The 25,593-nt window shown below is 36.3% G+C and overlaps 1 protein-coding gene across 3 annotated transcripts in view; it reads left to right on the top strand.

Moving 5' to 3' along the window:
• Window positions 1–25,593, top strand: part of Hepacam2 (HEPACAM family member 2) — a 40,202-nt gene that overhangs the window by 4,253 nt on the left and 10,356 nt on the right. For all 3 annotated transcript variants that reach the window (XM_069996501.1, XM_069996503.1, XM_069996504.1), the window contains exons 2-8: window positions 4,002–4,352; window positions 6,472–6,756; window positions 14,074–14,370; window positions 22,164–22,289; window positions 22,378–22,402; window positions 22,489–22,526; window positions 23,740–23,813. In XM_069996501.1, the coding sequence (XP_069852602.1) occupies window positions 4,002–4,352; window positions 6,472–6,756; window positions 14,074–14,370; window positions 22,164–22,289; window positions 22,378–22,402; window positions 22,489–22,526; window positions 23,740–23,813 (1,196 nt within the window). The remainder of the gene's footprint in view (window positions 1–4,001; window positions 4,353–6,471; window positions 6,757–14,073; window positions 14,371–22,163; window positions 22,290–22,377; window positions 22,403–22,488; window positions 22,527–23,739; window positions 23,814–25,593) is intronic.

Raw genomic sequence — 25,593 nt, 5'->3', positions numbered from 1 at the left:
GCATAGAACACAGGGACTAAGGGAAATCTTTTTCTGTTTTGGTCTCTCTTCCAAATATGCAATGTGAGACTAGGTGAAGTGGCTCTCATCTGTGTTCCCAGCTAGGCAGAAATAAGAAAGTTTATGGTTCAAAATCACCTCAGGCCAAGAGTCAGTGAGACACCTCCTCAACAAACAAGCTTGTCCAAGTAGTTCCCATTTATAATCCAAGCTTATGTGGGAGGTATACGTAGGAATGATATAGTTTGAAACCAGCCTGGGCAAAAAAGAGCAAGATCCTATTAAAACAATAACAACGGGCTGGGAAGGTGGCTCAGTGGTAGAGCACTTGCCTTGCATGCATGAGGCCCTGGGTTTGATTCCTCAGCACCATATAAGCAAAAAGAAAAAAGCCGGAAGTGGCGAGTCTGGCTCAAGTGGTAGAGCGCTAGCCTTGAGCTGAAGAGCTGAGGGACAGCACCCAGGCCCAGAGTTCAGGCCCCACGACCGGACAAAAAATAAATAAATAAATAACAAAAGCAAAAAGGTTGAAGTTATGATTCAAACTGTAAGGTGATTGTTTAATAAGTAGGCATTGTTAAATAAGTAATCATTTATCATTACTCAGAGTCTTGAGTTCAGATCCCACTCCTGTTAAAATAATGCTGAATGTCTTTTTAAAACTATTGATTAGGAGCTTCAACAACTCTCCCAACCTGTATTTAAGACACAGATTTATGTTCCATCTTCCTTTTTCTCTCCCATCATTTCTTTGCAAAAACTACTATTCCTTTTTCTGCAATTCAGCACGTCTCCTGTTCAGTTTTGCCAACACACATTTCCCTCTTTTTCTACTAACTCTAACTGGGAAATGCCACATAACCATCTTGCTTTATCAGAATAGAATACAGAACCAAATCCTCACTAAAATGAATGTGCAAGTACAGTCTATTATCAGAAAAAAAAACTATGAATTAATCACAAATATATAGATTCCAAGGCAACAGTAAAGTCAGGCTATGTTCCCCACAGAGTCACATGCTTTTCCATCCTCACAGTCTCTTTCAGTCAAGTGTCAAGGAGTCTTCTCCCTCTAATCCTCTTCTCACTTCTGCTTTGGGCTTTCTGTTGAATTCTTTGCTGCTAGACCTAGCTCTTAATATTCCTAAAGGTGAAAGCCATAGGAATCTTAGCTCCTACTTAAGGAAGGAAGGAAAGAAGGAAGGAAGAAATAAAGGAAGGAAATTTTGCTGCAGGTAGAACATGATTGGGAGCAAGCAATTTATTTGAGCTTCTCTGCAGAAGTCATTACAAAACACAACCTACCTTCCCTACCCTATGTCCAAGACATCCCATAACATGTCATGGATGAAACTTAAAGACCTATCCCTTCCCGGTAACAATGAAAAGAAAAGCAATCAAAGAGGAAAGGCATTTGGTATATATAAAATCCCTCTATGGGCTCCTAATTTCCATGTCTTCTCACACTAATCAAAGAGTTTCCCCATCTATCTCTTTCTGCTTCATTTGTATTTTCCTTCCCCAGAGCTACAAACTTGACCTCATAGTTCCCATTTCTACCTTCCCTCTCAAGCCTCTGATCCCTTTCACAGCAACACTCTTCCAATGTGTCTGCACTGACAGTCTCAATTTCCCATCTCATTCTTTCTTCTATCAGGGGTCAAAATATTCCATAGTTAAATTCCTTACATTCAAATTTAAATGCCCTACTAATTTCACTGCTCTTAAAGACCCATCTCTTCCTGGTAACAATGAAAAGGGAAAGCAATCAAAGAGGAAAAGTTATCATAAAGATGGAGATAGCATAATTTCCTCCACATAGAGAGAATGTTTTGAAGCAAAGAGCTTTGCATTATAATACCAGAAACACAGTAGCCTGGGCTAAATAGAACTCTTTTTGCACCGCAAATACATAGAAATAGAAAAAAATCAAATTATATATATACATATATGTAATGGTTTGATATCTCTAGATGCCAAAAAATAAGAAGAAATACTGAGAAATAAGAATTAGCAATGACTGTATGGCCGCAAACAACCTAGGCACTGCCCAGAGTTGTGTGTTGGGTAGAGTTCCATGCTCTGGGGCAGTTCAGGCCTCTCATTCTCTCCTAAAATAGCTTTAATCAGACTCCATGTCTATTCCATTCATTCAACATTACCAATGGGTGTCTATGGGGAATCTGTAAATGAACATGTCAAAACTGACACCTGATCTCCCCCCACCCTCCACATACACACAAAAGTTGGAGTTTCATTCATGTAAGTCAAGAACGTTGAAATCCTTCTTGACACCTTTGTTTCTTCTATTCCAACCTTTGTGTTTCAACAACACCTTTTCAGCATCACCAGCATTTTCCCACGACTGCTATGACCTTGGTCCACAGCACCATGTTCTCCTTCCCATCCTCTGGTTTTCTCTCTCGACTTGTACTTGCCTCCAGTTCAGTTTCTTGTCATAGCTGCTAGAATGAGTCTGAGAAAACATTTAAAAATCATGTTCTTCCTCTGTTGGCAAACTCCTGTTGCATTCTCATTTCAGAGTACCATTGCTGAAGTCTTTCTCATCCTGAGGTAGGTCGGTCCTGCCCAATCTACCACAGCCAGCTCACTGACCTGATGCTCTGTGTTGCTTCTTCTGATCCACTTTGGTCCTTCTGTGACTGCCCTTTGCTATTTTCCCAAATCACCAGCCAGATTCTGATTGGTGGCAGCAATGATGGTTTAATGCCACTCTTCTTAAGTTATTCACAATTGGCAAGATGTTGGCTAGAAGGAAAAACTTCTTTTTTTAAAAAAAAGTGCTTTACATTATTCACCATAGCTAAAATATGGAACCAACCCAGATGCCCCTCAGTAGATGAATGGATCAAGAAAATGGAATTCTATGCCTCCATCTGAAAGAATGACACTAACCTATTTGTTAGGAAATTGAAAGACTTGGAAAAAATCATATTAAGTGAAGTAAGCCAAGCCCAAAGAAACATAGGTCCCATGGTTTCCCTTATTTGCGATAACAAGTTATATGTCTAGAACAAACAGGAAAAGTCAAAAGCTATGTACATATGACAATATAAGATCATGTTAAGCGAAATGAACTCCAAGATAGAGACACAAGTAGTTTTTTTTCTTGCTTGCTATTGTTTTTAATGTACTTATAATGTACTATGTGATTTTTTTTTGTTTCTTTTATATGTTCTTCCTCCACAGTATAACCCCTGTTTTCACTGTATTTGATTCTGTTGCCCTGAAGCTTGTATATACATTTTTCTAATTTGGGTAGGGGAAGGGAAATAACAAAATACTGAAATAAGGATATAGGTTGACCCACTGTAACAATGAGATGTACACAATGAACTTTATAACTTTGGTGGGTAGGGAGGGAGGGAGGAAGGGAGGAGTAGGGACGGTGGGGAGGAAGGGATAGTAGAAGAGAAACAAAGGAGAGGTAATAATGCTCTATAGGAAATGTACTCATTACCTTACTCATGTAACTGTAACACCTCTGTACAGTATTTTTAAATTAAAAATATAAAAAGTGCGAAAAAGTGCGTACTGGGTCATTTAATAAATCATTGAAGAAAATCTTAGAAGAAAATTCCCCAACAGTTCAGAAATTATAATTTGATTAGGATATGACATGATATAGACATTAATATAGCATAATTTCAATTGTTCCTGATTGTATTGCTGCACTTTGGAACTAATAACCGTTGCAAGTTCTCCTTTTCCCACTATTCTTGAGATAATAACTTCTGCTTTCCCTTTTTCACATTGCTTTTAGAGAAGTCATGTGATCAGAATAGCCTTTGGGTGGAGTCTTTAAAATACAGAAGGTTTCAGAGACAAATATTTACTTCTCCCTGAAACTAGTACTGTAATAAGGAAGGCTCTCTTCTTTGAAAAGGATTATCATCTGATCAAGTTCTCCCTGCATTTTTCCCCTTCGAATTGTTACATGTGGCTAGAAATCTTAACCACTTTTCTTTCCCTTGTAACAGGTACTTGTTCGGGGTTGAAAGTGACAGTGCCTTCACATACTGTCCATGGTATCAGAGGTCAGGCCCTCTACCTCCCTGTGCACTATGACTTCCACATTCCAGCATCAGACATCCAGATCATATGGCTGTTTGAGAGACCTCACACCATGCCCAAATATCTACTGGGCTCTGTGAATAAGTCAGTGGTTCCCGACTTGGAATTCCAACACAAGTTCACCATGATGCCACCCAATGCATCCCTGCTGATCAACCCACTGCGGTTCACTGATGAGGGCAATTACATCGTCAAGGTCAACATCCACAGAAATGGAACTCTATCCTCAAGTCAGAAGATACAAGTTACTGTTGACGGTGAGTTCATAATTACTACAAATAGAAAATGAATATGTATTTTGCATAGTGAGGACACTAGGGCTCTTGGCTTTAGGTCCTGGTCTCTGCCACACTAGACACATTCCTTAACCCTAAAACCCCAGTTTCGCAGGATGCTAGTGATATTTTTACTGTATAAGACATTCTGAGGACTGAATTGGACAGGCATGAAAAGGATATACACAGTGACCAATAAAAGATAACCAAGAAATAAATAAGATTCATTCCCCCCCTGGGAATTATCAAGTACAAAAAATGCTGAGATAAGGAAGATTTATTTTCTCAATAGTAGAATGCTTTCTGGAACCTGAGAAGAGCTGTAATTTTTGTCCTGTGAAGAATTTGTTATGCTATTCAGGGAAGATGAGCTCAAGAAATACATGAAAGGACAAGAGACGTTTCTTGTCCCTCAGACAAAGAACAGAGTCAGCTAACTTTCAGATATTTATTTTCTATATTAAGATATATAAGTGACATACCTTAAATGCACTATGTTCCATACCCAGTTTCAGATTTTGCCGACTTTTCTATTTTTATAACTTGTTTTTCTCCCGACATTTTTCCTCTCTGTTCATTTGACATTTCTCATTTTAGTGAATATTAAATCTATTTTATCATGTACTCCCTCCTTTTCTTACATCCCACTTCCAGCACATAGGACATGTCTGTTGGCATTACCTTGAAAATATAGTCAGAATCAAACCACTTCTAAGCATTCCCAGCTACTATCCTGCTCGGTACCACAAGATGAAGACTGGAGTGTCCTGCTTCTCGCTTCAGCTTCTACTTCTGCCTCCTGCAGCTTAAAGCCTTCCCACAACTGTCCATTTTACTAACTATAACCTGGAGAGACCAACATACCCATCATCTGTTTATCTCCCTTCAGCTTTAATTCTCTGTTTCATTAATTTACTTCTATCTCCTCCTGGCTGGAGAATTTGGTCTCTTTCTGCCCTGATGTATATTTTCCATTGTAAGAAAATGTAAGCAACATACAAAATAAATTTTCTTAAGGAAGATACATCAATTTCAACTAAAAGTTTGGTATGAAATTAAAGTCTATGTGTGTATTAGAGCCAATTTATATTACATGTCACCTGGTTACTTTCATGTCACCTAGTTCTCCCTGTGTTCTGTAATAAAACATAAAAAAAAGATTATTAAATGCTAGATGGAGACATTGCCAGATGTAAAGCCCTTTGCTCCTGAGTGTCCTTTAACTCTGGGGTAAAATCATTGTTTTTATCATGTGAATATTCAAAATTTTCAAAAATTGATGAAAGCTGCTGAATGTGCATATATATAATTTTGACCCTTATCTATTAATTTCAAATTCTCAGAAGAAGTATTTACTATTCTTGAAATTTTTTAATTTGATAAATATTATGTGCCATGTGTCACACTCATCAAATAAAACCTTTTCCACAACTTGACTTTCTAACAGAAATTTTATTGGAATTGTCTTTTCTATCTCAGATTTAATCTCAATAGTACACTTTATCCTGAGATCAGAACAAATCAGTGATGAAGTTTAACCTTTGTTTTGTTAAAATAACCACCAATGTTAAAACAAGCTTGCAAAACAATCAAAAATTGAGCAGCACTTTTAAACAGAAAAGGAAATTGTGCATATGTGAGTTTCCAAAACTTTTCCTCAATTCTCCAATATGAACTGTATAATTTTGCAGATGATGGATGAAATTTCAAGGTGACAATATGCATTCCAACCAATGGCTCTTAGTACAAGTCAAGAGAAAGAAATAATCCTATAAACTTAGTCATTTATGTTGTTAGGAAATAAGGAAGTTGGCATTCTTAACCATTAATTACAGTATCTGTAAAGTTCTTTATTAGACAATAATTGAAGAGTATGGTCGATAATTTGCTTAACTGATGACAAGTAGTGTTTTTAAATTTGTCATTTTGTACTTTTTATGCCTTTTTATTCTCTCCTTTCATTATTGCCTAAAATGTTTACAATTATGAAACATAAAGCATCAGAATCATTTCCTCAGAATTTAATATTTGAAACAGCTCATAGAGTATTGTTATAAATTTATGAATGGAAAAATCATTTTTATTTCTCTTGACATTATAGATCCTGTCACAAAGCCGATGGTGCAGACACATCCTTCCTCTGGGGTTGTGGAGTACGTGGGGAATATGACCCTGACATGCCAGGTGGACGGGGGCACCAGGCTGCTTTACCAGTGGCTAAAAAATGGGAGGCCTGTTCATTCCACTTCCACCTACTCATTTTCTCCCCAAAACAACACCCTTCATATTGCTCCCGTGACCAAGGAAGACGTGGGGAATTACAGTTGCCTGGTGAAGAACGCTGTTAGTGAACGGGAAAGTGACATCCTTGTGCCTACCATATATTGTAAGTTTTGCTTTTGGTTTTGTATACAAGCTTGTTTGTTTGTTGTGCTTGCGGGCATTCTCATAGAGGTAGGTATATACTAGTATCAAAGCTCATTTGGCCTTTACCATTATGGAATTCATTACTAAAGTCACAATCACATCTCCTAGATATTGTTAGGTCATGAAATATATCTATTTTTTATAAATTTGTATTGATAGCTAATCATTTCATTTTTTTTTATCAGTCGTGGGGCTTGAACTCAGCCTGGCTGCTGTCCCTCAGATCTTCAGCTCAAGGTTAGCGCTCTACCACTTGAGCCACAGCACCACTTCTGGCTTTTCCTGCTTATGTGGTGCTGAGGAATCGAACCCAGGGCTTCATGCATACAAGGCGAGCACTCTACCACTGAGCCACCTTCCCAGACTCCATGAAATATATCTATAAGCACACCCTTATTTCTTGAAGATCAAGTTGAAATACTGGCTAGATGCCATTTGGGATACAGTCTGTGATTCAATCCATGATAGCTGTGTTTTAGGAACTGTCCTGTGCAATATAAGGAGCTATGCAGCAGCATCCCAAGCCTCTACCCACTGCATACCAGAAGCCCCATCTACAGTGTAACAACAAAATATGTCCCCTGAGTTATTTAAACACAAGAGAAAGAAAATATTAACAGGTACATTTTTTTTAAATCTAGGAGCATTTGGGCATCTTTATGTTATTTTTTGTTTTTATTGTTTTCTCTATGTTATTCTTATTGTTTCGTCTAACCTATGGGCATTCATATAAAAAAGGGCAAAGTAAAGAAATCTGATCATGTTTGGTTTTGGCCATGTACTGTAGCTGATATCATGTCTCTGAGGAGTGTGATAGACAGCGTAGTAGATATGAGCTTGAGTTGTACATTTGGACTGAGTGGAAGGGCTATCTTGCCATTACAAGTATTCTCGGGTGACTTTCTCTTTCCGTTTATCAGTCCCCTCCTCACCTTTTTTCTGCTGACCCCAGGGTAATACTAATTAATTGCATTAGTGGTAAGCATTAAATAAGAATTTAATAAGCATTAATATGAAGAATTTGTACATAAGGAAATTAGTGTATGGTGGGATGAAAGTGCTACATGCATCCTAGCGTCCTGGAAGCTGGGGTACAAGCATCGTAAGTTTTAGGTCAGCCTATGCTACACAGCAAGTTTGAAGCCAGCCAGCCAGCCTGAGCTACATTGTGAAAGCCTTTATCAAAATACATAAATAAATAAGCCAGGCACTAGTGTTCATGCCTGTAATCCTAGCGACCCAGAAGGGTCTGAGATCTGAGGACTGTGGTTTGAAACCAGCCCAGGCAAGAAAGTCCATAAGATTCTCCTGTCTAACGCTAGAAGTGGATCTGTGACTCAAGTAGTAGAGTGCTAGCCTAAGCAAAAAAAGCTCAGAGACAGCACCCAGACCCTGAATTCCCACCTCAGGCCCAACACAAAAACAGAAATAAATAAGTAAATATCTTTTTTTCAAAATAATAAAATAAAATTCATAATGGGTTGAGGTTATAGCTCAGTGGTAAAGTGCTTGCTTTACCTTTATGAAGCCCTGGGTTCAATCCTCAGTACTAAAACAAATATGTTTGTTAAAAAAGAACTTAGTGTGTTAGCTCTTTTTCTTTTCAATTTTCTCTCTTTTTTTCTTTAACCTAAAACTATGCTAACATGATTGGAAACATGGCAGATAATACAGAAGATGCCTACAAAGACAAAACTGAAAGAATACCTGGAGAGGAAATTTTATTGCCTCCAAACACTATTATTCCTTAATTTAGCATACTTTATTTTTCAGTGAAATGTTTTTCACATTTATATTTACAGTTTTACATTTATACTTCTGTAAAATGTTTTTACAATTATATTTATACATTTATATTTTTGTAAAATATGTTTTTTACATCAATTCTTCCCAATAGCTTTCTGTCTGTGATTCTTCATTTGTCTACCTACCACTTAACTCTGACTAAAGACTTAAATGAAAATTCCAGAGGTGTAAAGGGGAATTGATTGAAGAAATAATTACGGGAACATGAAAATACCAGTATTGAAACATACATTTCTTTTGCTATGTAGTTTAATCTGGCAAAGCAAAAAGAAGACCTTTCTTTGAACATATGCAAGTCTATGCACCAAACAAATTATTAGTATGAAACATGCTGAGACATGGTGTAGAAAACATAAATAAGAGAATAAACATAATCATAACTATAAATATTAAATAGTGTGCTTTAGACTCGTAAGCTGTTTTTCCTATGTTAATTGAAGAACCAAAATGTGCTAATATGTTACACTTACAAAATGAACCTTCATTACATTATTAGAGATAATGCCTATGAAAAATGCTTAGAAAATTTACAAATGTAAATATTTAATATCAAAAGAAACTGAAATCTCTTATCTATTCTATAGAATTATAAAACCCTTAGATCTTAGGGAGAGGGGCAATACTGAAACTAAACCCAAAGTCTTGAACATGTTAAGCAAATATTCTATCACTGAGCTACACTAGTGACTATTACCTCTCATATCATAAATATATAAACATGACCCAGTATCATTCATTTAAAATGTTCTCTTGAAATCACTTTTTTTCTTCATTTCAGGAATAGGAATTGAATAAAATGAGAATTTGTCCTTCTATGATATTACACGTTGATCAGCGTATTTCCAATTTTTACCATTCCATGCTAACAGGGAATATATGCCTGCCTGACTTAATGCTATCCAGGAGTTCACTGTGTTCCTTCCCTGTCCTGAGCAGATCTCTCCCCTGGTTCTCACTGCATTATGCTTTCCTTGATTCTTCTCCACTCATAAACACCCCACCTTCAAACATGAGTTCCACATGATTCATGTGTACACCTGTAGGGCAGAACTTGACACAGATTTTAAAACTCAATAAAGTTTTTGAACTCGACCAAAATGGAATAGATATCTCTGTTAATATTCCTTTCATAGTCTAGTGTTATTTGATGATACTGTGGAAAGGTTAAGTTCCTATTAGAAGATGACAGCCTCTTCATTATAGTGCTTCAGCCCTTTTTTTCTGACCTTTAGCAAAGTTCCTCCATAATCTAGTAAGTGTCATATTCTAATATTCCCCCACAGAGGTCCAAAGCATAATTTAGAATTTCAGCATGAATCACCTATTCTGTTTTCTAAAACACACTGTTTCCATGACAGTTTTCTTTATGAAAACAGGAATTGGTTTTTATTTTGGCAGGAAAAATAGGTTTAATGAAGTTAAGCAAGATTGATAATTATTTATAAGGTTATGATGTCATAATCTATTATTAGTCCTGGTAGAATACAATGTCAAATCAATTATTTAGACAAATATCTACTTGCAGTTCACAAAATGCATATGCCTTCTAGATCCAGCTGTAAATAACAAACTAGTAACCACAACATTTTGTGTGTGACATATGGCAGTGCTGTAGGGGGTTGCTCAAAGTGATGAAATTAAAGGGGGGAAAAGGTCAGCATGGTAAATACTTACCATCTGCTCCCAAGAAGAGTGGTGAGCAGCGTCATGACGGAAATTTAGGTATTGTTCCACCCAGCCATAAAATGTTACAGAGAACAGATGATATTAATATGTGGTTTTACATGTCTTTTTGTAAAGTATTCCTGAGGCAAAGGGCTCATTTCCACTGGGAATTCTCTGCCAAAGGCAAGAAAGTGAACCATTATCCAAAGTTAAAATGGAATTATCTTTCTGCTTTCGTCCTCACTATAAGAGACTGTTCTGTTTGAATCACTCTAAAAGTCTCCAACTGGATTGCCTATTCACTTGAATAATGCACTAGGCTTTACTTCCAGTAGAGGGATGGTCAGCCTGGAATGATAATGATACAGGAAATAACATCATAGTATAGTGAAAAGAAAATAGTAGGAAGTATGTGGAATGTTGAAAATAGAGGTATGGGGTTATGTGAGACAGATTGACAGAGACAAACAGAGACAGAGAAGTCTTGATCATACACTGAAATGCCAACATCTGCATTTGAGCTATTACTCAAATTACAAATGACTTTTCATTGGAAGGTATCTTGGAATTTTAGGATTTGGGTAATGATTATACATTTCTTGTAGTCAGATAAAATGTTACCTTTGAAGATATCATATCAGATACAAGGAAATTGGGTTCCTCAAGGTGTTATGTTTCAGGATCTAGAAGAGATGCTTGGGGAGGGGAAACAGGCTAGTTGAAGGGATTTAAGGTTGACTCTGAAAAACTTGATGTGGTATATAATGAGTTATGAAGAAAAGATTGCACTTCATGAAGCCAAACAAATGAGTAACTAATAAAGCTCAGATTTGTCAGGTAAGATAATCAGATCTTTTTCTTTGAAAGTATATTTTATGTCATACTAGAGTGATTTTATTTAGTAAAGTTATTGACCTTTGTTCAGTTACCTTTGTTCTAAATGAACCCACAACATGAATCTACCCTCTATAATTGAAGAATTTCTACAGTGAAAACATTCCATTCTGTGGCAGGATCCAAGGACAATTCCAAATGAGGAATTCCAACATAGTTCTGAGTAACATTAACATACTTTGAAAGGCATAATTCTCATTTTTTATTAAATTACAAGAAATTTTATTTTTATAGTCACATTTTGTACACCTCAAAATTCAATGAGAAGACAAGCCTAAATTTAATGAGATTTTTTTTATCACACTTTTCTATCAAATTTTGCCTTGCTCTGCTCTCAAATGGCTCTCAGACTTAATTGTGTATATATAGACTCATCCCTTACTTTTGCAAACCACAGAGGATTTCTTCCATTGGTTTCCTTCCATGTGAACCATGCCCAGTGCCCCCTGGCCAGAAGGAACTTTGCTTCCCTGATATTCTAAGGATGCTTACAGCCTGAAGGGTCTTCAATATCTCAACTTACCCCTCCATACCTAAGTATCATGTGTACAATACCATCTCAAAATTGATTTTTGCTGAGTGGGTAAAAGCAAATTTACATTCTTATTCTAGTACTTACCATTCAGTGACTTCAGAATAAGAGGATTCAACTTTATTTTTTTTGAGGGTTCAACTTTATATGCACTGTTCTACACTCCATGGCCCTGTGGTTTCTTTCAGCTTAGATGTGAATACAGTGTGACAAGATGCTAGTGTAGTCACAGGAACAAGGTATGCATTGCTCCTCATTTCATTTCATTGCTTTAATTTGAAGGTACAGTTAGCCTTTCACATCTGTAGCATCAGATGTTCAATCAGCATATTCAACCAAGCTCAGATTGTGTTTTTGAAAAGAAATCATATATGCTGAACATGCACATACTTTTTTCATGCCATTATTTCCTAAAAAAATAAGGGACAACTGTTTTCACAACATTCACATTGTATTCAGTAGTATAAGCAATCTAGTGATTATTTAAAATATACAGGAACATATGTACAGATTAAATCCAAATGCTTCAAGTTTTATACAGGGACTTGAGCATCTACAGATTTGGGTATTCTCGTGGAGGCCTAGAATCCAGTACCCAGAATACTGAGAGGGATGAACTAGTTTTTAGGTTTTCTTTCTGAAAATAGAGTTACCTCATGTAAACATAATTAATATAAACCCAAAGGGTTTTTTCTCCATGTCCTTAGAAAGCAAATATGCATAAGAGTAACTTCTCTAGCTATATATAATTGATTGTTTGGTATCTTCACTTTCTCATATATAGTAGGAAATTTGTTGCCAATAGTAGATTGGTCAAAAAAATGTTAGTTCAAAGGAGAATCACTCTAGGAATCTGAAATTTGAGATTAGTTTCCCAGTGTCTATAACAAATAGCTTTATGTGGCATGGTCATGGTATTGGAAAGGTAGTAAGAACCTGGCAACCAGTCAGCTCATCTTCTTTTATATTAAAAGAGGAAGGAAGTTAGACCCAAAAAAGCTTAAATTACTTCTACAGAACACTTAATTTACAACTGATTTACCCTAAGGTCTAATCACTATTTGTATTATCACACATGCTTACAGCTTATTATACTCAGCATTATTTAAGAACAAAAACAGGACTTTTGTAATTAGGTCAATACTAGGCAACCCATTTATAGTTTTATCTGGTTTGTAATTTCCAAAAGAAAACAAATTGTTTTTGTTTCTCATACATTAAACATGTTACCTTTGAGCATCTTCCAAATACATATTTACTGAATAGTTGATTGCCTAGTTACAGAATTATGTAACTGGATTTATTATAGAAATTATAATACAGTTAGGCAACCAAAAAGCTTTCTGATACAAAAGTTACATCATTTAAATTTCTCTTTAGGAAAGTAATACAAATAACTAATCGAACGTATTTTAAGAGTCCCACCACTCTCTTTAATAGTTACTACAGCTCTTGTCATTTCTTTAAAGGTTAAATGTGGCTATATGTATTAGTATTTAAAATCCCTTCGCCTAGAAAATAGCCAATAAATGTCCGTTGTGATCACCTGAAAAATGAGTACACTTACATCTAAAATGTAAGCATCTTAGATATAATCCAAGATATAAACCAGTGGAAAAATTTATATAGCTGTAAAATATTTTAACCTATTTTTGGGAAAGCAATAAGATATGACCTTATCTTCTGGTGTTCTGATGTAGAAAGTTAAAATGCTACAGTAATATGGTAGCATAAGGGAAAACATCATGGGATATATGTAATTAAGTTGTTTATAGTGTTCATGACAGTGAATATGCACACTTTCCAAGTGAACTTATAAACTTAGCTTAGTGGGGAAATTTTCTTAAATCTTTAACTTAAAATCTTATGAAAATATGAAACACTCCTGTATCTATTTGCACAAATCCGTCTTCCTTGTGAAACTGTCTTTGATAAATATTTGCATGAGCTATCCTAGCACTGAGGAAAAAAAATAGGCAATTTTCAAAGAATGGTTGTCAGAGAAAAGTGCCCATAATATGGTGTAAAAATATTTCCAAGTGCAATTACCATTTCAGAAAGACTGAGCTTGCCTAACAAGAGTGCACATTTCTCCAAGAATTGTTGGAAAGCTAAGCCTCACAAGGATGAGAGTGTCTATACAATTGGAAACCAAGTTTCAGGCTTTCACTATTATAAATAAATTCAATCTCAATGGTTTTGATTCTTAGAAATATCAGAATCAAATAGAGTAGATCCTCATCACTTATTGGAAGTCCAAATAAGGACCTGTTTTTTATACACATCTAAAGAGAAGACATGCAGAGAAAAGTAAAATGCTACCAAATTCTCCCAAACTATGCTGTCATAGTTACCTATTTCTTTTTTGCATTGATTAAGATGGACCTTATGGACTTCAAGTTAACTCTGATAAAGGCCTAAAAGTAGGGGAAGTGTTCACCGTTGACCTTGGAGAGGCCATCCTATTTGATTGTTCTGCTGATTCTTATCCTCCCAACACTTACTCCTGGATCCAGAGGACTGACAATACAACATATATCATTAAGCATGGGCCTCTCTTGGAAGTTGCATCTGAGAAAGTAGCTCAGAAGACAACTGACTATGTATGCTGTGCTTACAATAACATAACTGGAAGGAGGGATGAAACTCATTTCACAGTCATCATCACTTCTGTGGGTAAGTCTATATGACATAAAAGGAAGGGGCTTCAATGTAGTGCAAATGTGTGATGGCCTTACTTTCACCTAGCTAACGCTAGGTGAAAGAGAAAATCATTGTGGGGCCTTTTAAGGGCTCTGTTTCCTAGGTTAATTATCTGGGTGTCAGACTACATCTTTATGTTCACTATAGGTAACAATGTGTCTATATTACTTAGAAGTGTATTCAATTTAAGGATCTCCCACTGCTTAAACTTTCTCCATTAGTATCTAGCTAAAGTATTTTCATAATAGCAGAAGCCACATTTTTTATTGAGATCTTACTAAAGGCCAAAAAGACGGCTGCAGTCTTAATGTCAGATAGTTACCTTTTGCAAAATCTAAAAGAACCTGTTTGACCTGTATGCAGACCAGCATTTGTTATTACAGTAAATAAGAAGAACAGGTGCTCATTTTTCAAAGGGGATTCAGGGTTGTCAACATTAGTGACCTCTTTGTGGTTTTCAGAGCTATTTTTCAACCCTCAAATGTCTACAGAACATTAACTCAAGGGAACCAGCAAAATGGAGAAAAAAATAAGTAGCATTGATGTTCTTTATAAAGTAATTTTTCCGTTTCTAAGTGCATTTCTGCAATGTGGTTTAAGTTCCTACTTACCTCCAGTTATAAATGACTTACAGCTACCAAGTGACCATCCACTCTGATGAATAAGTTATATTAAAATCTGTGGGGAATTTGAAATTATTTACAAGGGCAAGGTATCTGCCTTGGAAATGTCTCCAGAACCAGGCTTGTGTTTGATATAGCCAGAATCAAGTTGTAGGAAATAAATGAAGCTCTTTGTTTTTAATGAAGAAAGAACAATGATGGTCAGCCAGTGAGAGATGTGGAGAGCAAAGGGAAACAGACTTAAAGATGACTGCAAGGTCAAAACTATGTAAAGAAAATAACAAGGTCAGAGAATGATTAAAAGTTGTACTAGAGATTTTCACTTGAGAAGAGGAAGGCTAAAGAATGTGACACTTAACCCTGTATTTTTCTGCCCTTGGAACACTAGACCATTTGGTGACTTCCACCACTGTGGGATATTAACTCACATCTAATCTGAGATATTAATTAACCTTTCTATATAGATAAAGAAAACAGAGGCAATGGTCAAGGTCACATGGCTAGTGAGTAATAAAATAATATCTAAACTTTTTCTTTTTAACTACTAGACAAATTGTATCCCATCATATTACTGAAAATATTGAGGGGACTACAGTCTTTCTAAAAAAATATATATATATATATATATATATACACATATACATAGTCATGCAGTACAGATTAGATATTTTCCATTGTCTTAATTTAATTCTGTATACCTATAGATAAATGTACGTATTATAACTTAAAATATACTGGATGTTTCAAGAAAAGAATAAGCTATTAAATATTAAATGTGTATTTGTATTTTAAAAAGTAATTATTTTGTTGCCTTAATAAAGAACTTCTGTAAATGCAGATACCTTTCCTTTAAAATGGTAGATAAAACTAGATCACTGTGATGGCAATTAGTGTACATAAAAAACTGCACATATGAAACTGTAATTATGGGATGAGAACCCCAATGTTTCTATTGCCCTAAGATCACAGAAATATAGCTTGCAATTGGGTTACAATAGAAATATTTTAAACAACTTTGTAAATATAAGAAATCAGTCATTTAAAAACTATTCATATTCAGAATTTTTCATGAAAAAAGTATAAGTAAAAGATACAAGGTAGGAAAATTAATTTACTAATTTCTCCTATATACACTTTCTCAAGGCAATTTCCAGGAGATCTACCTCACTTTTAGTCACTAGAAATAACAACTGATATAGACCTACCACCTTAACATCCAGACTCAGCGCTTTGATGACACCCCATGAGCGTCTACTATAAAATGTTTGTTAGGTAGGGCGGGGCCATGATGGAGTGTGAATCCGCACAGACCTCAATGTGGCACCTTCATCTCCATAGGGATCTGAATCTGCTGCCATAATCAGTGAACAGATTGGATGGGAGAACTTTCTGGACTCCATTCTGTTCCAGAAAGAGACACGCTGACTGGTAGCATATGTCTGGCCTGTTTTGGGTGCAGTCTCAAACAGCAGGGTTACGATGCCATGGATACCACACCTCTTGCCCATATTTGCATTCAACATGTTATTCCATTTTATATGTTTGCTTAGGGAGGGGGCGAATAGCTTTTGCACTCAAGCTTTAGTAAATGAGTCCATGGTGTTTAAATAATGGAGGAGAATGGCATGCTATGTGCTCACGAATAATATGATCTCTCTAAAAGCAGAAGAAATAAAAAAGCAGAGCTCCTAAAAGTGCCCAGAACTGCATTAGGGATTCACACATTCTCTGGATCAAGAGTCAGAGTTTCTCCACTATGTGATTTTCAAGTTGGGGTTCTTAGAAAGTTCATCTATGTAAAACACCTTTGCCTAGGACTGAGAGCACAATTATGTCTTTGGTTTGTCTTCTGGGCTAGAGAAGTGCCAAGAGCAGAGAACTAGAATGTTCTAGAGGCAAAGAAGGCTAGGAAAGAACGTTTGTTCTGATATTCATTAGAATGATCAGAAAGACCACTCCTTGTTCCCCATTCTCCAAGCTTGGGCATGATTAGCCAAAGCTTGGGGCTGATAAGCACTAGTCATTAGAAGGTGGTTCTCTGAAGTAGGACAAACAGAGGCCAAAGGGAAAAAGCAAGAGGGCAATAAGGAAGAAGTCTAATGAAAAGAGGAAAAGTGGAGGATGGGAAGTGTGTGATCCTTTGTAGAAGAGAATGGGCAAATTGGGTCATGTTAGTAAATACACATCAAAAGGGACAAAAAGTTCACAGTGAAGGAGGGAAGAAAATATGTCTTGTGTGTTTCAGGGAAAGACTATTCGATGTTGTTTGATACAATTACTACCAGATATCAGAATCACGAAAATGTCTGGCAAAGGGTACATGTGTAAAGAGAACGAGAAATAGTTATTGTTAACATATTTTCAAGCTGAAAATATTAAGAAAAACAACAAAGACTATGCTGTTTTCCTTCCATTATACTCATGGTAAAGACTATCAAAGGAGCTTCAATAGAATAAATTAACACTAAACTCTTTCTTAAGGCTCAAGGGCTACTGAATTTTGGTAAAGGCGGCCTGATTTTCATCATGAAGTAAAAGATGTGGGGTATTAAAAAAGGTTAGGGGAAAAACTGACTTTTAGAGTCTATTTGCTGATTTTGAAAACCTTGGAACATATTAACAGGAAAAAAAATTCAACTCCAACATATATTCCAGTCTCTCTGTTAGCACTTATTGTGGCCATTATTTTAGTGACAATTTCTTATCTGTACCTAAAAGTAGTTCTGTAATTTTTTATTATACTCATTATTATTCATAGGGTACAACTACACCAAGTAAACGGGGAACATATACACATCTGCTTTTATGCACACATAGAATATATACAATATACAAAAAAATGAAAATACTACTTTTTAAAATCTCAGATGATTTTATCTTTAATTGGCTTATCTACATTTAAAAAATTATGGAAAATATAGCAATATAGATTAAATTTAAATTTAAATGTTCTGTCTGCAATCATTACATTATGTATGGCACACACACACAAAAAAAGCTGAAGAAAATTCCTTTAGTCTTCAAACACTTATTCAGTTCAACAAGTAATGATAAATAAAGTTTCAATGTACATCATTATATCACTTTTATCCTATGAAATATCAACTAACATAGTAATGCTGCTGAATTTGGATAGCCATCAAGCATTTATTTGAAGTTTAATTTTGTCAAAACATGGTTGAACTTCACTCCTAGTTAATTATAGATGTAAGAGTTGAACAAAAATCCTAAGTACTTGTGAGAATCAACCAGCTATATCAAATTGACAAGAATAATATTTTCTTGTTATTTGTGAATTATGTGTTATACATCCTTTATATCTATATATCAAACCTATGTTAATATAGTATATATATACATATATAGTACATATGTTGACACTGAGTTATTAGTATACAATGATACTGTATCCTATTTACATATTAAGCTTCATACAAACTGTCTGCCCCAAATCATAGCAGAGCAGAGCAAGAAGACAACTTAAAGCTACATTTCATCTTCTTACTGTAGTAATATGAAAATCAAAATCCTGAAAGTCAAGTGGCTTACATAACTTACACAGAATATTGTATGCAGATGTATTTAAGACCTCCCAAAATTTACCAGCTGCTAAAGTAATTCCAAACCTAAAGACTAATTCACTATATTAGGAAAATATTGTATATTATACAACTTCTGAATGAAGCAAAAAGGCCAGCTTTCTTTCTGTTCCATTTTATGGTGGTCTACCCTATATCTGACACCAACCAGTACACTATCATTCTCGCTCACTTTTTAACATTGCTACATTTATTTCTTTCTCCAAAATTTAAATGACTGTTTAAAAACAATAGATATAATTTTTTCCAAGCCTTTCCAAATGGGGCAATGTCATTCTTTCTGAAGAAGGCATAAAATTCCATTGTGTGTATATACCACATTTTCTTTTTTTGGGGGGGGGGGTCCAGTCATGGGGTCTGAACTCTGGGCCTGGGCGCTGTCCCTCAGCTCTTCAGCTCAAAGCTAGCGTTCTACCACTTGAGCCACAGCACCACTTCTGGCTTTTTTCTTTTTGCTTATGTGGTGCTGAGGAATCGAACCCAGGGCCTCATGCATGCAAGGCAAGCACTCTACCACTGAAACACCTACCCAGCCCCATACCACATTTTCTTGAAGGAAGACAGGCCCAAAGAAACATAGGTCCCATGCTTTCCCTTATTTGCAATAACTAGTATATGTCTGAGACAAGCAGAAACAGTCAGATAAGTTGATGTTAGGCTAAATGAACCCCAAGATAAGGACTCAAATGGTTTTTCTTTCTTGCTACTGTTTCTAACATATTTATAAGATGATTTCTTTGTTGCTTTGTATGCCCCTCCCCCACAGTATAACCCCTGTTTTCACTGTATTTGATGTTGGTATAATTTGTGGAGGGGAAGAAAAAAAACAAATTATTTAAATAGGGATACAGGTGGACCCATTGCAACAATGAGATGTACAAGACGTTATGTCCAAAAACAAACACTACAACTTTGGCGCTGGGGGGTATGGGGTGATGGGAAGGGATAGGGAGAGGAAACAAAGGAGGAGGCAGCAATGCTTGATAAGAAATGTACTCATTACCTTGCTCGTGTCATTGTAACCCCTCTGTATGGTATTTTCACAAAGAAAGAAAGAGAAAGAAAGAAAGAAAGAAAGAAAGAAAGAAAGAAAGAAAGAAAGAAAGAAAGAAAGAAAGAAAGAAAGAAAGAAAGAGAGAGAGAAAGAGAGAGAGAAAGAGAGAGAGAAAGAGAGAGAGAAAGAGAGAGAGAAAGAGAGAGAAAGAGAGAGAGAAAGAGAGAGAGAAAGAGAGAGAGAAAGAGAGAGAGAGAGAGAGAGAGAGAGAGAAAGAGAGAGAGAAAGAGAGAGAGAAAGAGAAAGAGAAAGAAAGAAAGAAAGAAAGAAAGAAAGAAAGAAAGAAAGAAAGAAAGAAAGAGAAAGAGAGAGAGAAAGAAAGAGAGGGAGGGAGGGAGGGAAGGAAGAAGGAAGGAAGGAAGGAAGGAAGAAGGGAGGGAGGAAAGGAGGAAGGAAGGAAAGAAAGAAAGAAAGAAAGAAAGAAAGAAAGAAAGAAAGAAAGAAAGAAAGAAAGAAAGAAAGAAAGGAGGCAAGAAGGAAAGAAAAGAAAAGAAAAATAGATATCAGATGTACCTACAAATAGTCCTTTTCTCCTGTTTTAAGAATGTAGTTATCAGCCAGGCGCCGGTGGCTCACGCCTGTAATCCTACTCAGGAGGCTGAGATCTGGGGATTACAGTTCAAAGCCAGCCTGGGCAGGAAAAGTCCATGAGACTCTTATCTCCAATAAACTATTCAGAAAACTGGAAGTGGCCCTGTGGCTCAAATGGTAGAGCGCTAGCCTTGAGCTGAAGAGCTGAGACACAGTGCCCAGGCCCAGAGTTGAGGCCCCAAGACTGACAAAAAAAAAAAAAAAAGAAAGAAAGAAATGTAGTTTTCTGAATGTCAGAATGCCTGAAAGTTTGTTTGTTTGTTTTTTGACAATTCTGGGGCTTGAATTTGGGCCTGGGCGCTGTCCTTGAGCTTCTTTGCTCAAGGCTAGTGCTTGATCACTTTGAGCCACAGCACCAATTCTTGTTTTCTGGTGGTTAATTGGAGACAAGAGTCTCAGAGGCTTTCCTGCCCAGGCTGGCCTCAAACTGTGATCCTCAGATCTCAGTCTCCTGAGTAGTTAGAATTACAGTGTGGGCCACTGGCGTCTGACCAGAAAACTTACTTTTGATCATGAAAAACACCTTGTTTATCTCTTCAGAGCTTCAATATAATACTATAACAGCACCGCGTGGAGAAATTATAAAAGATAACACGATTTCCCATGACTTGTTTACTTGAGTTTGGTATATTATCTGTACTACATTGTGAAAAAAGTAGGAAGACTTAAAATATCAAAATAATTTTTATGAACTAGCCAATGACATTTACATAGATTCATACCAAGAAAAAGAAAATAGGAAGAGTTCCTGCTTCTCTTGCTGCTGGAGCCATCAACAGAGCCTTTATGGTAGAAAGCAACAGGATGCAGACTAAGGATTTGCTGCAGAACTTAGTGGCTGCCATAGTCTTCACCACCAGGTTTTCCAGGCTGTTTGACTGATGGAGAGCAGAAGGGGTGTCGCTCCCACATCACCTGGGCACATAGGGCTGCCATCATTCATTTCCACATCAAAATCTGAGTCACATAATTATATGGAAGGCATCTGTTACTCTTGTTTGTTGGAGGCCTTAATTACTTCCTGCTGTGCAGTTTAACTATCTGACTAAATGTAATACAGTCTGGAGCTGCTATTAACACAGGCATGGTTGATAAACTGTAGTAAGATAACATTAACTGGAGGTAGCATCTATCACTTATAACTTGAGTAACCTAGAGAAAACCTCCGCTTCTTCACCTCATCATACAAAAGATGTTAAAACACTACCTCCCTAATAAGACTGTCATGAACATTAACTGAGTGAATCTGTACCACGTTCCCTGACATGTTCTAAGCACTGAGCATTCAATGCTCTATACATTGCACTATATTTTTATATAGTGACATCAATGAAGGGAATGACTTATAAAAACAAAACAAATTTTAGTTACAAGTTGAGACCAAATATTTTACAAAAAAAAAAAACACACTTTGTTTATTTGGGGTGGCTCTTGATTGATTAAAAATGAGATTAGCAAACTGTACTTTGAAACACTTCCCTTTCAAACCTTTAATTTTTAAATACCATCACTTCCAAAGAAAGTTCACACTGTTGAATCGCACTAATAAAATGAGACTGGAGGAAATAGACTAACATCTGGAGACATAGGGACAATGAGCTGGAAATCATCAAAGTTAAGGTAGCAAACACAACTAAGAATTATGGCATGTGGTATTTGCTACATCTTCAGCAATGTGCCAGTATTAGCCCCCGCAGCACTGGCCACATTTCCAATCACAAATGTTCCTAGGGAGTTCCAAAACTATTCTCAACTAAGTGCACGCCTTCCATTTGGTGGGGGAGGGGGGTGGAAAGACTTGGAATAATATCTTGTTTAAGATTAAAAATCATAAATATTTCAAGTGATGATCTAATTAATTACTAAAGATTACTATGTCTATTTTTTTTTTTTATGTAGGACTGGAGAAGCTTGAGCAGAAAGGGAAATCTCTGTCCCCTTTAGCAAGTATCACTGGAATATCTCTATTTTTGATTATATCCATGAGTATTCTCTTTCTGTGGAAAAAATATCAACCCTACAAAGGTAGGTTAAAATTAGAAAAAAATAAGTTGTAGATATATACTAAGAAAAACAATCTTACTGTGTTTTTGTTTATTGCTTTTTGGTTTAGCTATAAAACAGAAGCTAGAAGGCAGGTAATGTATATATTTCTCTGAATTTTGTTCTTAACTTTTTCCCTTCAGTTACTATCTTTGATATTAATAACAATTTGTCTTTTCAGGCCAGAAACAGAATACAGGAAAACTCACACATTTTCAGGTAATGGTTGAGCTGAAAAGAGCTCTGTTAATATATGTTAATACTGTTGAGATTCACTGATACTATGATCTGGGTCACATAATAAGTTAATGTAATAGAAACAGTCCCTCACTTTAGATCAGTGCCTTCCCTTCACAAAATGTTGTCCCTATTCTGGTCCTGTTTAAGGTATCTGAGTCTGGACAATTTACTAGCAACTCCATTTTACAGTCAAGACCACCACTAAAAGTCAGAGAGATCAAGTTACTTCCCCAAAGACAATGACTTCTGCTTAAGCTCATTCATCAACCTTATTAGTAGTAATCAGAAAAGGCTAAAGATCTCTCTCATTTTGTTAATTCCTAAGGGAGACATAGTAGGCAGCTCTGTGGTATGGAGAAGAGGAAAGGGAATTATGATAAGGGCCAGTGTTGCTTCGTTGCCCCCAGATGAACCTCATTTGCCTTCATCAGGCTTTTGTGTCACAGGATGCTGGGTTTCCAACTTGGGCATGCCATGTTTCTCCTTGGGAAAGTTATTTTCTTGACCTTGACTTTGTGATCTATATAATAAAAAAAAAACTTCCTCTTAGAGTTGCTATGAAACAACTAAAATACTACAGGTAATCATATGATATCTGGATACCTAATAAAGATGGGCCTTCATGTCTAGCCCTTGCTCACTTACAAATGACTGAATGCCACAGAGAAGAAGGACCTCCACTACCTGTACCCCTCAGCTTCCCCAATTCCCATTCCAGATGAACATTAGATGATAAGCATATTGTATTGCACTATATTTTGTATGACTGACAAGCTATAGTTATTTACTTATTGCCTTCTGTACTACTGGTCTCTGTTAGATCTAGTAAGATGTAGTCTATATTATGGGTGGTTTGGGGTCTGCTGTGACCTCCAGGCTGAAGCTTTAAGTGTCACAAGTATCTGATAAGGATTACAAAGGACAATTTTGTCCATATGTGGATGTTTGAATATGTTATACACTGATCACACAACAAGCTTTAGGAATAATTATTCCAATTCAGTTCTCAGTTTGAGAAGGATTGATTTTCAGCACTCATATTGGCAATGAGGGATTAGGGAATGTTGTTAGTTTTGTAAACATAGTATTTAAAGCAAAAAAATAATGGTAAGTCTTACAAAGGTTTTTGCAAATGCAACAGTAAATGAAAGAAAACATTGGATTTCTAAGTAGTATTGTTTTTCCATTTCAGGCCATGAAGATGCTCTGGATGACTTTGGAATATACGAATTTGTTGCTTTTCCAGATGCTTCTGGTGTTCCTAGGGTTGGTTTTTCTACTGGCTGATTAACCAACAAGTAGAATTCTGTTTTACCAGAGGTTTCAGCAGGCTTCATTTAAGCACTTGGGCAGTGTGGTCCAGCGGCTGCATTACCCCTACAGATTTAAGTAGTGCTGATTGATTCAGTAAGGAAGAGGAAAGCATTTTTCTCAGCCTTTATAAGAAAAGCTAACACAAATAAGGAAGTTATGCTAATTAATGAACATTCTTTACCTGGCAAGCTCAGAGAAGAGGGAATTAATTCAGTTCAAGGGCAAGAGAACTGAATAAACAGAGGATCAGGAATTCCTGGTTTGAATTATTCCACTTTACTTAGATGATCATAACTTTACTGAACTCTTTGCTCAATTTCTCTTCATGCTCCTTCATAACTTCTGAGCACATTTCAAAGATAATTTTTGCATCTTTAAAGGTACTTCATGATCTTCATAAGGAAATTATAATATAATATAAACCTGAAGTATACAAGTATATGTCTTATTATTATCTACAGGTGCCTTAATTAAAGGGAGTAAAGGGTCTTTATAAGTTGAAGCCACTTTTTCAGCACCAGGCTTGAACTCTGGGCCTGGGTGCTGTCCCCCAGCTCTTTGGCTCAAGGTTAGTGCTCTACCATTCGACCCAGAGTACCACTTCCAGCTTTTTCTGTTTATGTGGTGCTGAGGAATCGAATTCAGGGCTTCATGCATGTGAGGCAAGCACTCTACCACTGAGCCACCTTCCCAGCCCCCCCAAAATTATCTTTTAAAATGATAAGTATTGTTGAATAGATATGCAGAAAATATCTGTGAGCTAATCATCTCATGAACACTCTTACAGTTTTTATAGGACTGAGTTTGCTGTTGCTTCTTTATTCCCCTCTGATAGTCCACTTAATGGAAGGGGCCATAAATGGATTACTTGCTTCTGGGCATTCTCACTTTCATTTTTTAAAAGGACTATTTGCTGTTAGGAAATGGCTAGTTCATTTGTTCAGAGCATTCTATCACTGCGTAAGGTTCATCCAGTACATTTCCTAGCCACAGACTATGTTTTAGAGATGCCCTGTGAGTAATGGAGAGGACTTGATTGGATTTCATCCTCCCTAAGGGAAAGTCAGTAGCACCAGCATCCACACCATCACCTATGAAGGAAAGAACTCTTCTAGAAAGGCTTTGCAACGCCTTTTATTCAATCTCAGGCAGATTGGTTCACACTTCATTTCCACAACCAAAAAGGCAAAATAAATATTTGGTGGGTCACTTATTTAAAACGGATTCTCATAGTCAAAGAAAGCACCCTTTGAAGGTGTATTTTCAAATGGGAGGCCAGGAAAATGAAGAACTAAGAGGGCTTATAATTAAATTTTTTGAAGCAAAGAGTTCATTTGATATAATGCCCACTTTTTAATTCCTAGGAATTAAGTGGAATAAATTCTTAGGAATTTAATGGATAGGATTGAGATTCATGTAATAAGAAACTTTAAATTTAGCCTTAGGATGAATCAGAAGGCTATTTGTAAAGGACTAATTGGAGGGGACAACGTTTATTGACTCAACTTGCTATAGTCCTCGAGAACATAAACAGAGATATGGGACATTCAATTGCATCTCAGAAGCCCCACTTATTTCAGTCATTAACTGAGTGACTTGACTTGGAACCATGCCTGTTTTCAAAGCTGAAAACTCCTGAAGGATCTGCAGAGATTCTTAATTGGCCATGCCAGGTGCTTTGGGGAAGAAGTGAGAAATCAAAACCAACAAGCAGAGGACAAAGACACAGGAG

This window comes from Dipodomys merriami, unplaced genomic scaffold (genome assembly GCF_024711535.1).
Source record: "Dipodomys merriami isolate MVZ:Mamm:240054 unplaced genomic scaffold, mDipMer1.0.p SCAF_5, whole genome shotgun sequence".
Classification (NCBI taxonomy): Eukaryota; Metazoa; Chordata; class Mammalia; order Rodentia; family Heteromyidae; genus Dipodomys; species Dipodomys merriami.
This window is presented reverse-complemented; position numbering and strand designations above follow the sequence as displayed.